Here is a 13,608-nt window from a genome sequence, read left to right on the forward strand (position 1 = left end):
CTTCGCGCTCAATTTGCGATCGACTTATACAAGCCATGGGCTTGCGCTCGCCCTGTTGCTGATATTGTAGCAAAATAGCGCCTAGACCAACTAACCTGAAGTGAAAAAATACTTTCTACTTTGGAAGTATGCTTTGCTCCTCAGAAAGACTGACTGCATAGACTTTCAATTTCTTTATCCTTACCATTGATTATTTTTAGAAAAAATTCGTTAAAATAATTCACCCGCGGCCATGTTCATTTATAACATGGCCGCGTGTGGATACGAATTTTATCTTCGAATGTTGATAGTATTTCTCCCCAGTGAGCGGGGAAAAAACCGCCATGACACTTTCAGTTTTATTCACTTGTGAATGTATAAAATGGCGCGTTCACTCCACGCGTTGAAGATATCATGTTTTCGAAACAGGACTGAGAAACTACGGTATTTCATCAATCTTTTCAAAGTAAAAACCGCGTAGGTTAAGTCCCGACCACTTTTAATTTCTGCAATGGTTTGGTTTTTTCTGTGGTATAACCACCTCGGTGTCATTGAAAATGGTGGATATTTGCCTCGTTGCTACACGACTCGGTAAATATCCACCACTTTTCACATCCACTTCGGTGAATGATTATTAATTATTTTGAACAGTGTTGTTTGGTTTTTTTGTGTTCAGCATGGAACAGAGTGTCAGTAACGCTGCTAATGTAAATCATGCGGCTGAGCTGGACCAAATTCTCGCCTCTTACAAGGTGCGTGGGGTTAGGTATCGTAAAAGCAGAGTTGAAAACTAGAATATTAATTATGTTTAGATAAGGCACTTCACCTTCACTAGAATCATCGAGAGGCAGCCCATAGCTATTTTGCCTTTTATATGTAATGTGAACTAGGTACATGTACTTATATCATATTGTCATATATCATTAGCATTGTCATGATCGTGATCATTTTCTTCGTCCTTTATATTATCATTAGTTATATTGTTGTTATTACTACTTCTGTTGCTATTAATAAGGTACCTTAGCTGTTGTTTTTTCTTTTTTGGCGATCAAATCAAGTGTGATTCGTCATCATTCTCGTAAGAGCAAATATCGATAGATATCAATTATTTTTCCTCAGCCTTAACCCTTTACCTCCCAGTGGTGATTGACTTGTAACTTCTCCACACTATTTGAATATATTATCCAGCATTAAGGTGATGAGAATTGATAAGTTTATCAGCTGTCTTCCAATAATATCAAGCTATCATGACCAAATTATAAGAAACGCTTAACAGGCACAGGGAACCATGACCAGTACTCTACCAATATTGTCTGTGTGTCAAGCTTAGTTCACCATCTGCCACACGGCGTTTATTAGTATCACTGTATTGACTCCAATGTTTTGATCCCTTTCAGTTGTCTGGTTTTCCCATCAACATGTCCTTCACCGACATGCCTCCAGTATCGGAGGCGGTGTTCAGCACTGGCGTGCACTCATTAGAGGACCCAGATGTAGAATTCGCTTTAGCTGTGCACATTCATCCCTACCCCCAGGGGGTGTTTTCGTTGTGGATTTATGTGGGAACTCTAAGAAGAAGAGCTGGTTATTAAACGTAGCCTCACACCTTCGCCCTCTTATTGAGCACTTTGGAAGTGACTAAGAGAAATTCCTTCAAGAAAAGCCATAAAGGAAGGCGTCTAACGTATCAGGCTTTGTATAATGCAGAAAGGGCCATTGAAAAGAGTTGTTTATAGTTCATTTTGTGGCCTGCTGCCTTTCGGAACCCTGCTACGTAACTTTTTCACCAACCGGTTAAGTCTCATCCTTCTCCTTATAAAAGATGATGTTATTTGAGGTGGTTATTTAAGAATCTTGTAAAACCTCTGAATTGTATTTAATGTGGCTAAAAACTGTGTCGGGAAGGGGAGAAGAGGAGACGGTGCCTTAGATTTTTTTTTTTTTTTTTCAGCTGGCCAAGAGTTTCAATGCATACACCAGCTGCACATGTATTCCATACGTGCCTTAGATTAAAGAGATCACCGCTGTTAATGCCACGTGTGCACAACCGGGTTTGCAGCACATAGCTTCTAAATCAGGCAACTCAGTGCAGAATGGTAGCATTAGTTTTGCAGAATGCAGCCCTTGGCTTTTTGCACATAGGTATGAAACCTTCCTTGCGATGCATCAGTTATGAAATTTACGGTGGTAAAAGTGTTTCTTTAAAGGTTTATAAACAGCTGATGTTTTACTAGGTAAATAGGTTCTAAGAATTGTTAGTGTATGCCTGTATCTATGAGATATGTGTCCAACTGCTTTATCGATTGTGTCAATTTCTTTGTAGGTAGTTCAGTTTTGCCTGGTTCTTCTCAACAATACTTATGACATAAAAAGTAACGACAGTAAAGGCATTTCGAATAATCAAAAGTTCAGCAAAGAACTTACTGCTTGCGAAAAGGTTAAAGACACGCGCCAAAGCAGAAAAAAATGAATCTTTTTGCTGGAAAAATAACGGTAACTTTCCTTAGAAAAGGTGCATTTCAGAGTGAAAGGCCAACAATTTGTTAGGTGAACTTGACTTGTACAAGCTACTGACATGGATTCTTTTTCTTCTCTCGCTTTGCTTTCGTGATGCGAACTATTGGAGCATTACGATCGAAGGAAAACTCACTTGAAAACAACAAGAGAGCGGAAAAGACTCGAGATAATTGCCCTCTAAACGAGGCGTGGGGTAAATGTTTTAGTGATAGAAGTAATCAAACTGCCAGACTAGGCAAATTGACTCAGTTCATGAAGGTCTGCTATGTTGACAGAGCAACGATTTTGGCCAACTTGACGAGTGTGACGAATGTTATTCTAACTGTTTACCTGAAATCTGTAACTGGTGAAATTTGGTCAATTTCATCATTTTTGTTAAATTCGCCGTTTTCGTTGAACTCGCTATTCTGGTTGGTTCTTTGATGGAACTTTCAACCTCTATTTTGACGTCGGAAGAAATTTCCTCCGGTTCACAATTTTCACCATTGCGTGCATCTCTAGACATATCTAAGTGGAATAAGAACTTGTTCTAGCACCAGATTAGGCTATGAATAGAATTTAATAAATTTCTCTTTAGCTTTTCATCATTCATTAAGGTCTGGGAACATTATTGCTATTTGTTTCCCATTGGCTTCCACAAACATGATGGCATATTACAAGTGGGTGCGCAACAAATATTCGCTCTCAGTGGATCAAATCTCTATCGATACGAAAACCTGGTGGAACAAATCAGAGAAAAAACCTTTCGCGCGAAATGTGCATAAAGAGAAGATATTGAAAAGCAATGATTTTGAATTCTCGTATATGAATATACATTTTTGTTTTGTTTGCTTGTCTTGAGTACGATATGATATTTTACAATACACACGGTGGGTGAACTTTCTAGTAATCACATTTCGTTTTGGTTTATCTCGCGTTTGTCTCTGTTTTACTATTTTCATACATACTAGAGAAGTTTTTCGACTCAGACTTAAGCCCAAACTTTAATTTTTTACATTTTCCATGGCCTTTGACTCTTGCCTTGTATTGGAGCCGATAGTCTTTTGTTTTAGATGCAAAGTCGTCGACAGTCAGTGACGGTGTTGAAGTAATTTATCACAATTAATTTAAAAGCCACATTGTTGTATTTTTGGTGGTAATCATTCATTTCCGGTTCATTCCGTAAATGGCGTATCACGAGGTTTTTAGGCTAAAAAAAACCTATTATATTATCTGACTCAGCACACTTTGGAAAACATTTGTCAATTTTCTAACCGTACACGGAGTCAAGATATATTTGAATTGTTTACTGTGGAGTCGCAAACATTCGAATCAGTACCGGTAAGTTTTTCAGAGAATACGCCATTTGTTCAATTCAACTCTTTGGGATTGATCATTGTTCAAGTGACAAATTTTATTGAACTCGACTGCCCGTTTTTCTATACGGTACGAAGTAGTTGTAATACGGTTAAAAGCATGTCCTCACTGGGCAGAAGATCCAAGATATGCGGCCAAGCCTTGTACCGTCTTTGAGTATTAAATTCATCCCACGTTGAAAATAAATTGTTTCAACTCAGTGGTAAATTTTACTATTATCCTCTAGAAGGTAAAATCAATTTGGATGTCACTAGCTTGAAGGATACCCATGCTGAGTACACAAATAGCGGTCTGGCCGATCTTAACCCCATTTTGTTTAGACACCAAAAAAAGACATTCCTAGAACTTTTTTTAATGTCTCGTTGAAGTGGACTCGGAACGTTTTGAGGAAGTATTTCAGTGTCAGGCTGTGGTATTTATAAGCCGGGAAAGAGAGCGAAATTTAGAAGAGAAACCGTGAGAATATCTAGCTACTAAAATATGAATTACATCGGTCAAGAATATTCCACACGCTGTTTCTATTCATGTTTTCATTTTGTAAGTTCTTGCGCGCATACATGGTTCTTTGGAACATAATTTGCAACCCATATAGATATCTTGGCGTAATCAAAGATCGTTACACTTAAGTGTAATTCAGACCAGTTGGATTTTTCCTCTTTTCCGGTCATTTTCGAGAGACAAAATAGTTTTTGGTGGAAAGGATATTTGATTTGATTCGACAGGCGAAGAGGATGTATGCAATTCATGCTCGTTAGAGGTTATTTTTATGACCACACTCGGTACAAAGTCGAGAACCCTTTCAACAAGTCCATTAAGATTCTTTTGAATTTTAAAATTGCTTTGGGTTTATTGCTCTGCACTAAAATGAAAAAAAAAATCTACGTTGTTTTCAAAGTAATTTCTGTTATTAAGTGTTCTATTCTGTTTGCACCTGTTCTTGAAAACATTTAGTTCTTTTATCTTGTTTTCAGTCCACTTTAAAGAACTTACGATTTTCTCTAATGCATTTAGGCAAACGAGTTCGATTGTTTTGTTTTTCTATCGAGATTAAAATTAAAAGGGAAAAAAAACCTACTCATTTCCTCATTACGTCTCCAAGCTGACCGATAATCCAATATATATCTTCTCGAGATATCAAAATCAGTTTAGAAAGCCAAAAGGGATGAAAAATTATTTAGGTGTAACTTGATTCAAGCCGATGTCATATTTTCTCCTAATCATGCTCCAAAATTAACTTGCGATACTTGAAATCTAGCTCGTAAAGGGAAAAAGTCCGTAATTCAATTGTAGACTGGCAGTAATCTCTAGTTCAGCATAGTAAGAATCCCCGACCAGATCTCCTTTTGTGCAAAATATCATTCATAATTTACAGGCTTTGAATTTGTCCTTTATTAGTTGTGTTGAAAGTGATCCACACCATATATTTACTTGTCACGTTCAAATACTCCATCGATTGAACATGACGAAGGCAAGGAGATCTTAACATGCGAATTTGTAGATTCTTTAGCGGGGGAAAGAAAAAAGTTAGAAACTAGATAATCTGCCGCTTTATCGGTCCATGAATTGCAAAACGTGTATACTAACGTTGCTCTTTGCTTGTTTCTGCGGCATCCAGGTATATATATTGTTAAACACTCTACTGTAAACGGTGATTTTATTTACTGCTGGTGAACTTTCCGATCAGAATTTCTACGCGGCTTTGTTCACCGCGACAAAATGCAGCAAGGTGTTGTTGATTAAAAATATTGAGACGACTGTCAAACAAAATGAAATAAATATGCTCATTGAAACAAGCGTTTGTACTTTTGAACTTCAAATATCCAGTTGACTTTTTTATACTTTCAAATGTGAATAATTTCTCTCGTTCTTCGCCGGGCTTTTGAACACTAAAATTCATTTCCTTTTTAGCACCTTCATTGAATTAAATCTGTTTTCTTAGTTTTGGTTTAAAATCTCTACTGGCTTAATGAGATAGAGTGAATAATTTCCCTTAGATTTTTAAAATCTCTTCCGCACCTTAAAGCATAGAGATAATGGGGTTGTTAAGAAAAAAAACAATGTTCTATCTAGTTTTAGACAAACTAATTTCATGTTTCTGTGCATGTGCGAATGTGAATTTGATTCTATCTCCAGTTGATGGCTGTTTTTTATCCAAGAACAGCACTTTTGTTGTTTTAAAAACCCTACTAAATCAAAGACGAAAAGGCCTTTTTTGTCAGTGATTTTAATTTTAATAATTAATCATGATTTTCACACAACATCGACTGCGTAGGCTTTGTTGCAGCCGTGCGCATGAAGAGGAAATATTATGATCGATTGTGCCCTCGTGGTCCTAATGAAAAGGCATTACTATTACCACCAAAGGTGCTAGCTTTCAGGGAGGTATGAAAATTTTTCTAATTAGAGGCTCGTAAACACCTTTGCTTCGTGTCCACCGTACATTTCCCATGGTGAAATGCGCAGTGAAACGAAGCTCAGCTATGTCAGGAAGGAATTAAAGTTAAGAAATTAATTAATAACACCACTCTAGTCTGATAGTAAGGGGAAATTTTTTTGGCATAACAAGCAATAAAAGAGAGAGCCCTAGAAGGTACATTTACGACATTGCCTTTGACATTAAAAGAACGCCATGACGCCTCTGTGATGTATGCGCTACTTATATCACGCTTTCAGTATGATTGTACTTGCTCTGAGTGTGAAGAGTTGCTTACATGATCTGCGAAAGATTTTTATCGTAACCATGTTATATCATGACTCTTTCGACTTGTGAATTTGAAGATATGATTTGTTTAGGTAAGCACCTGAGGAGCGATGAAAATGTCTAATAAAGGTAAAAAGATGTGGTTTAAACAGAAGGGGAAAAGGAAATTTAGAATCCGGCGTGTTAGAAGATTCTGCTCGAAAATTCTGCAACACGCCATTTAATAGAGCTTGTTGAGTGCGCCATTCTCATCACAGGAGATTTGAGCTGTAGAAACTCAATATCTATACATTTGAGCCCTCTTCCCTTAAATAAAGAATAGGCTGAAAAGTGAAGAGCGGTTTGACTTATCTGAACTCGTCGACTGATCAACAATCAAACAATTCGAAATGTAACAAAATGAAGACGCACACAATTCTAAACCAAATCTTCGCGATCAATAATTGATTTATCTGCTATTTCATTACAAACTTGTCTGATCCAAGTAATGCTTTTGAGCTCAGTAAGGGTGAGACTGATATAAGGATATAAGACTAAGACTGGCATTCGTTGAAGGAAACAAAAGCGGGCTGGAAAAAGGCAAGAGGTGGGTCACGGTGAGAAAACGAATGCTCCGTACGCTATAGAACACACCGTACACAACCCTCCAGTTCAAAAAAGGAGCCATAGGAAACGGCCCTGATATTACTTCTCAAATTATGTAGGTGACAGTGGTAATATTGTTGTGATTTTAAATTTATCAGCGTCGTGCGAACAAAGGTAATTAATTCGTTTTTCACTGTGAACAGGAACCTTTTTCGAAAAGACAACGCTGTTTTCAATTTATTAGGAATAGTGTAAATTTCTCTACAGAGTAAGTAGTTATTGTATAGTAAGGATGCTAGATTTAACAGTAAAATTTTGAGCGGGGCTTTGTACACAGGAATCCATCGATCCTTTGACAAGCCCTGCCGCGTGCCGTATGTTATTACATAACAACAATATTTGTTGCATAACCATCCCAACACTTGACTTTGATATCCTGTATCCAGAGAGGAAGAACTCATATAAAGTCCATTTGCAAAGAAAAAAACCTCTTTTAGTTGTTGAATAGAAGTTGATTATTTACTTGAATAATGGCATAGCTTTTGCTGTAAATTACCAATTAGAGCGTTGGTCCAAGAGAGTTTTATATCAAGGATCTTCCCTCCTTTTTAATGTCTCATTGAATTTTCGATCCCCCAATAGGGTTCCCAGAAACTATTCGATTTATAAAACTATTGCAGGAAAGAATGCTAAATCTTGTCTTTGTAGGAGAATCTATGCGCAACACTGAGTTTCCTTCAATTCAAAAATGACCTAGCTTCGCTCTTGGTATATTTTGCTTTTAGAAAATGATGTGTTGTCTCCAAATGTTCTATTTTAGCGCATTTTTCCAACATTGAAGTCCTCACGAGTGTGGAGAGGTTTCTTGAGTGCGAAAGGTTAAATTCCTCTGGCCTAAGTGCATATTCAAACATTTGTGTCGAGCGAAACGATAAATATAACGCTTCTTGGGACTTTCACGCTAAAAGTTCACTTCACAGAATGTTTTTTGAAGATTACATATCGATAATTGGTTCCGTTTCGAAACAGATTTAAGAGATTTTGAAGCATTTCATGTTCGATTGACATCGTTGTCCAAAGCTTCCTTTTATTTTCGACTCTGGGTGAGTTCTTAACAAGGGATTCGAAACAAAATTTCATTAGCACTTTCGAAAACTGATTTGCAATTATATATGTTTGCGTCGAGCTGTTTCGATTTCACGCTTCGGCCAAGGTGACGACCAAACGAAGGGACTTATATGGGCTTATTTGTTGTAGCTATTTAAACATGTTTTAGGGAATACATAACTCATCGACACCTACGCAGCACTTTGAGAACAAGATTAGGCAGATGATCCTCAGTAAAGACTTTCCATTGACTTACAGGTGTTCACGCTTCACGACCGTCTCAAAATTTTCTTCTTCGATGTTCGCCTTTTAATTTCCGATTCTATCATCTCAAACTCACTTCTTTGCTGTTCAAATTTTCATTACAGATAAAACCATGGATGACCCGCGACAACTTCAGAATCACGTAAGTGATAAAAACTCCAGCAAGACAATCGTGAAGGATGAATTTGCGCTACAATCACATTGGGGTCCAATGCCTATCGCCATTGCAAGTTTCCTCGTTGTTCTCATATGCCTTGCCACAGTTGGTAACCTTGTGGTATGTCGGCTGGTTTGGGTTTGTCGGCGTATGCAGATCCCGTCATTGTATTTTGTGGCGAGCATGTCGTTTTCTGATTTCCTCACGGGTTTGCTGGTTTTGCCGATCAGTTTGAGCTACCACATTACCTATCAGAGTACTGGTAAATAATTTACTTAGTAAAGAATAGACCATTCAAATTTAAGATAAAGAGGGTGAGGTTATGGCGCGCCGAAGCAGACAAAAATACTTGTGTATGGATATATGACTTGTTTTGTAAAATATACGACTTGTTGCGGAAATATAAACTTGCTTGGTAAAATATACGATTTGTTGCGAAAATATAACACTTGTTTTGTAAAATATACGATTTTGTAGAAATATAAATACTTTAACAGCGCCAGCGATTTGAGTGTTCAGCGGTAAGTGGAACACAGCCCACCGCTCCTCACGCCTAAAAAAAGACGGCGGATGAGTTAGGAGCTTTTTTTTTGAGTGTTAGAACTTGGAAAATAAATTTGCGAGGACTTTAGACGAAACTTGTATGTGGCAGATAAAAAAAGCAGCTGAAAAACTGAGGAATAACTCTGTTCAACTTATCATCGCACTCGTCATTGCAAGCAGACAACTACCATTAGAACATAGCTAGCTGAGTCGCGCAATAAAATTCATTATATGTAAGCGTGCTCAAAATCCCGATAGTGCACGCTGATAACGTCAGCAAATCCGACTTCGCCAGAAATTTTTTTTTTCGCGCGAGCGGCCATTGTTAGCGTAGAGAAAAATAATATATTTCGCGACAATAATGGATACAAACAGAAACTCGGCCTACTAGTTCGCAAACGAAGACAATGTTTCGACCTTTTCCCTTGGGCTAGAGTTCTTAAACGAGGCAGAAAAAGAGAAAAACAAAGGAAAAGGACACTCGGCATCAGCGCCGTCACGATTCGCTTCAACTGATATTGTTGTCCGTTTTTCGCGTCGGATTTGATGCAAAATTCCACCGGCTATGTTCTAAAACAATTGGTTCATGCTTTCAGCTTTGCACTATCGAGTTATGGAGCACGTGGGAAGTTTGGAGAGCACGAAAGAAGCGTAAGAGGTGCCCGAGGCTCCTCTTACGCTTCTTTCGTGCTCTCCAAACTTCCCGGTGCACCTCTTACGCTTCTTTCGTGCTCTCCAAACTTCCCACGTGCTCCATAACTCGATAGTGCAAAGCTGAAAGCATGAACCAATTGTTTTAGAACATAGCCGGTGGAATTTTGCATCAAATCCGACGCGAAAAACGGACAACAATATCAGTTGAAGCGAATCGTGACGGCGCTGATGCCGAGTGTCCTTTTCTCAAGAAGCTAGAGTTGCCCTCGGCTATCGCCTCGGGCAACTCTTACGCTTCTTTAGTGCTCTCCAAACTTCCCGCGTGCTCCATAACTCGATAGTGTACGCTAAAGCACGAACCAATTGTTAAATAGAAATCAGCACGCGCCCTGCTGCAAAGCAGCTGACCACAGACAGTGGGCGCCCTTAAAGTATTATTTTTCACCGCGAACACGTCTTATCTGCAACAAGTCTTATATTATACAAAACAAGTCTTATATTTTCGCATCGAGTGGTATATTTTACAAAACAAGTCTTATATTTCCGCATCACTCTTGTATTTTACAAAACTAGTTTATATTTCCGCAACAAGACGTATATTTTACAAAACAAGTTTTATATTTTCGCAACAAGTCGTATATTTTACAAAGCAAGCCTTGTGTATCCATACACGAGTATTTTTGTCCGCTTCGGCGCGCCATATTGAGTTCGTGGTGTTGCGTCGGTAGGGGGTATTACAAGATAACTTAGTTGATGATGCAAATCGGCCACCGGCGTCCTTCCGCCTTTCCTCGAAACAAAATTTTCAATTTTAAAGAAAGCTGGGCTGTCCAAAAAAGTGTTTCTCTCCCTCCTGAAAAATTGTGGGCCCAGCATTAGTGTAGGATGAAAGGTCACCATTGCGAAGATAAGAAAACGATGATGATGATAAATCAATAAATCGATTTTTCGTTTGACTGCAGCCAAAGTCTCTATAAGTAAAAAATCGAGCCGGTCGAAATCATTTTGCTAATTACAAAGAAAATTTTACTGGTCAGACAATCCTCTCACATCGGTGGTGCAATTTTTTTTTTTTCAGAAAAGTAGAATTCGTGAAAACGAGCTGTTGTCTAACGGATTCGACACTTGACCTCTAATCACTTGCGAGCCTAATCATGATTGAGCCATCATCGGAAATTTGAGGTGGAGGAGGATGTAGATGAGTTAGAGACAAGCAATAGCTGGTTAGACTGCAAATAGTTTCATTTATTTATCTAAATATAAAATAGTTAGGGAGCAAAACTTTGTTTTTCTGTTTACTTCAGTTTACTTGATCTCCAGGTCGATGGACTTTTGGCCATTTTACTTGCGACCTATATCTATTCCTGAACTTTATTCTGTGCACCGCCTCCATATACAACTTGTGCGTGGTCAGCGGAGACAGATACTTGGCTGTGACATCACCGCTAACTTATCTGTCACGTATGAATGAGTGCAGAGTCAAGCAAATCATCGGAGTATCCTGGTTATGCGCCCTGCTATTGGCCGGATTCGTCACATACGGCACACATGCTTCCAAGGAAAACGGCGTCAACTGTTCGATTTGGGGTTTGCAATATGAATACTCTGTTTTTGTACTGGTAATAGCTTATATAATACCGGTATTTTTTCTCGTGTTTGTGAATGGGAAAGTGTTCCTAATTGCGCATGCTCAGATGACCAGAATCCACGTGCAACAGACATCGCTGGCTCCTGTTTCGACGTTTATAGTGAACTTGCCGAGTCAAGAGGTGGCACCTAAGAAAAGTAGTCAAAGAACACGACTGAAACGGGAGATCAAAATATTCAAAACATTTCTTATTGTCACCTGTACTTTTCTGATTTCCTGGACACCATTTATCGTGATTCTTATGATAGATTCAATCTCAGCTGTTCCTGGTCTTATCAGACACTCCTCGATAATCCTTTTATACTGCAACAGCGCTCTGAATCCATTCATATACGGTTTTTTTAACGCCGAGATTAGGAAGTCACTGTCGGAGATCAGTAGTTGTAAATGTACTTTATCTTTTAAGAGATAGTAACGCTTAGTAACAGAGCGGAGTCGCCTTTAGCTGGAGGCTTAAAAAGACTGTTTTTGAGCGCATTTTTTCAGCGCAAAAAAAAAAAAAGGATTGGTAGTATTTTTTCACAGTATTGCCTCAATCCCGAGCGCAGGTACCTACAGTGACAAAAGTCGCCTGCAGGACAGGCGTAATTTTTGCGACCTAGTGATCAGTATTTTCTAAGCGCAAATTATGTACGTTATATTTCATTTTAATGGAGGTGGAAGGCTGGGGAGAGGAAGAAATTTTTTACTAAGGGGATGAGTGACAGTGAAAAATAAGGAAGGGGGTGAATGTTTCGCTCCTTCCCGCTCTCTCCCCCTACCGTCGACTCTAACTCCAAATGGAAAGTGGCCGGTAAAATAAACGATCGCGCGCTCCTTAACGTTAGCGCACCCTAATAAGACGCCTTCACTGCAGGCCATGACAAATGGCAATGAAATCGCAGGAGCCTCTTGAGTCTAACCAGTGAAACAGGTTTTGATGGGGTCAGCAGTGAAACAGGTTTTGATAGGGTCAGCAGTTAAACAACACCAACACTTGCAGTTCATCAGTGTTCTATTTTCTATATAGTTCTGATAGATGATAACTCACTTTAACTATACCAGCAGATCTGTAGGTCAATAATAGACACCACATCAGAAATAAGTCTTTTCCAAAGACATTTATCGTTGTACATAAATCAAAACTTGTTTGGAGCCTACTTATTGTTACACGGAAAGACGGGCGTTAACGCTGTTGTTTAAGTTTACACATCTTCAGTAGCACAACACCACTAACAACAGAGCTTCGAGAAAAAGCTTTTGTAATTTCCATAACCGTGGTCAATATCCATGACAGATCCCAGAAAGAAGGGCGTAATGATGTTCAGGACTACTGACAAGTATAAACAAGTACCTCACCAAAATGATGCGAAAATGTATTCAGATACTTATAGAGTTATCAAAATAAAAGCAGCAAGTTTTTCCCTCTATTGTTTAAAGACCGACGCGAACAACCGCGCATAACGTTAAAAATTCGTTTTTGCGTTGGCAAAAGTGACTTCTGCGTGCAATAAATCTTTGTGCCCTTGGGTATCTCAAATTTTCCTATACATTACAGAGTTCGTGATGCAAACTGACATGGGGAAACTTCTCTCCAGGGAAATGAAAGGTCTGTGAAAACACTGTATTAAAAAAAATCACCGCTGTTTACTCCTAGTAATTGACTATATCCCAGCACACCTGTTTGAGGAATTTGTAAGGGAGGCAACGTCTTTAGGAAATTGATAGGCGCACAAGTTGGAACTTACAGTAGTAAAAATGGCGGTTCAACCAGCTTACATGCTGCGAGTCAAGTGTCAAGTGGCAATTGTTTGAGCGATAACAAACATTATCCCCTCAAGAAAGGAGCCAATGTGGAACAATTTACCTCCTTCTGTTTTGAATTAAGATCTCGCTATAGAGCCGAAATTAAAACGTTCTACTAAAAAGAAAATACTTTAACCATGAATATTTGAAAATCTTCCACAGAGTTTATAACACAATGGTTTTTATCAGGCGTGAATCACTTGAGTCTCGGTCGTTTTGACGTTTTTATAGGAAGTTAAGCTACGAACCTTGACTGATGGGGAAGAATTGTGCAATGGCATATGGTATTTCGAGGAATGGACTGGACTGGAC

At 38.6% G+C, this 13,608-nt stretch overlaps 2 protein-coding genes across 5 annotated transcripts; both read left to right on the top strand.

Moving 5' to 3' along the window:
• The first annotated feature begins 615 nt into the window (after positions 1 to 615).
• Positions 616 to 1,719, top strand: LOC148732506 (coiled-coil and C2 domain-containing protein 2A-like). The gene is made up of 2 exons (XM_088758616.1): positions 616 to 731; positions 1,377 to 1,719. The coding sequence occupies exons 1-2, from the start codon at positions 657 to 659 to the stop codon at positions 1,569 to 1,571; spliced, it is 270 nt and encodes an 89-aa protein (XP_088614742.1). The 5' UTR covers positions 616 to 656; the 3' UTR covers positions 1,572 to 1,719.
• A 1,683-nt stretch (positions 1,720 to 3,402) lies between these two features.
• On the top strand, positions 3,403 to 12,918 carry LOC111334075 (5-hydroxytryptamine receptor 7). 4 transcript variants are annotated; one of them, XM_022939768.2, is made up of 3 exons: positions 3,403 to 3,816; positions 8,614 to 8,928; positions 11,184 to 12,918. In XM_022939768.2, exons 2-3 carry the CDS (start codon positions 8,622 to 8,624, stop codon positions 11,921 to 11,923), a joined length of 1,047 nt encoding a protein of 348 aa, XP_022795503.2. In that variant the 5' UTR covers positions 3,403 to 3,816; positions 8,614 to 8,621; the 3' UTR covers positions 11,924 to 12,918. The 4 variants fall into 4 exon arrangements, with proteins under 4 accessions (XP_022795503.2, XP_088614741.1, XP_088614740.1 ...); XM_088758615.1 differs by lacking the exon at positions 3,403 to 3,816 and adding an exon at positions 6,045 to 6,234; XM_088758614.1 differs by lacking the exon at positions 3,403 to 3,816 and adding an exon at positions 7,914 to 8,241.
• Positions 12,919 to 13,608: the final 690 nt, after the last annotated feature.

This window comes from Stylophora pistillata, chromosome 4 (genome assembly GCF_964205215.1).
Source record: "Stylophora pistillata chromosome 4, jaStyPist1.2, whole genome shotgun sequence".
Lineage (NCBI taxonomy): Eukaryota > Metazoa > Cnidaria > Anthozoa > Scleractinia > Pocilloporidae > Stylophora > Stylophora pistillata.

Excerpts from the sequence above, each read along its gene's own strand:
- LOC148732506 (XM_088758616.1), top strand. The coding sequence starts at position 657 with ATGGAACAGAGTGTCAGTAACGCTGCTAATGTAAATCATGCGGCTGAG. Across the intron at positions 732-1,376 it reads AAATTCTCGCCTCTTACAAG|TTGTCTGGTTTTCCCATCAA; the intron begins GTGCGTGGGGTT and ends GATCCCTTTCAG.
- LOC111334075 (XM_022939768.2), top strand. The coding sequence starts at position 8,622 with ATGGATGACCCGCGACAACTTCAGAATCACGTAAGTGATAAAAACTCC. Across the intron at positions 8,929-11,183 it reads CATTACCTATCAGAGTACTG|GTCGATGGACTTTTGGCCAT; the intron begins GTAAATAATTTA and ends CTTGATCTCCAG.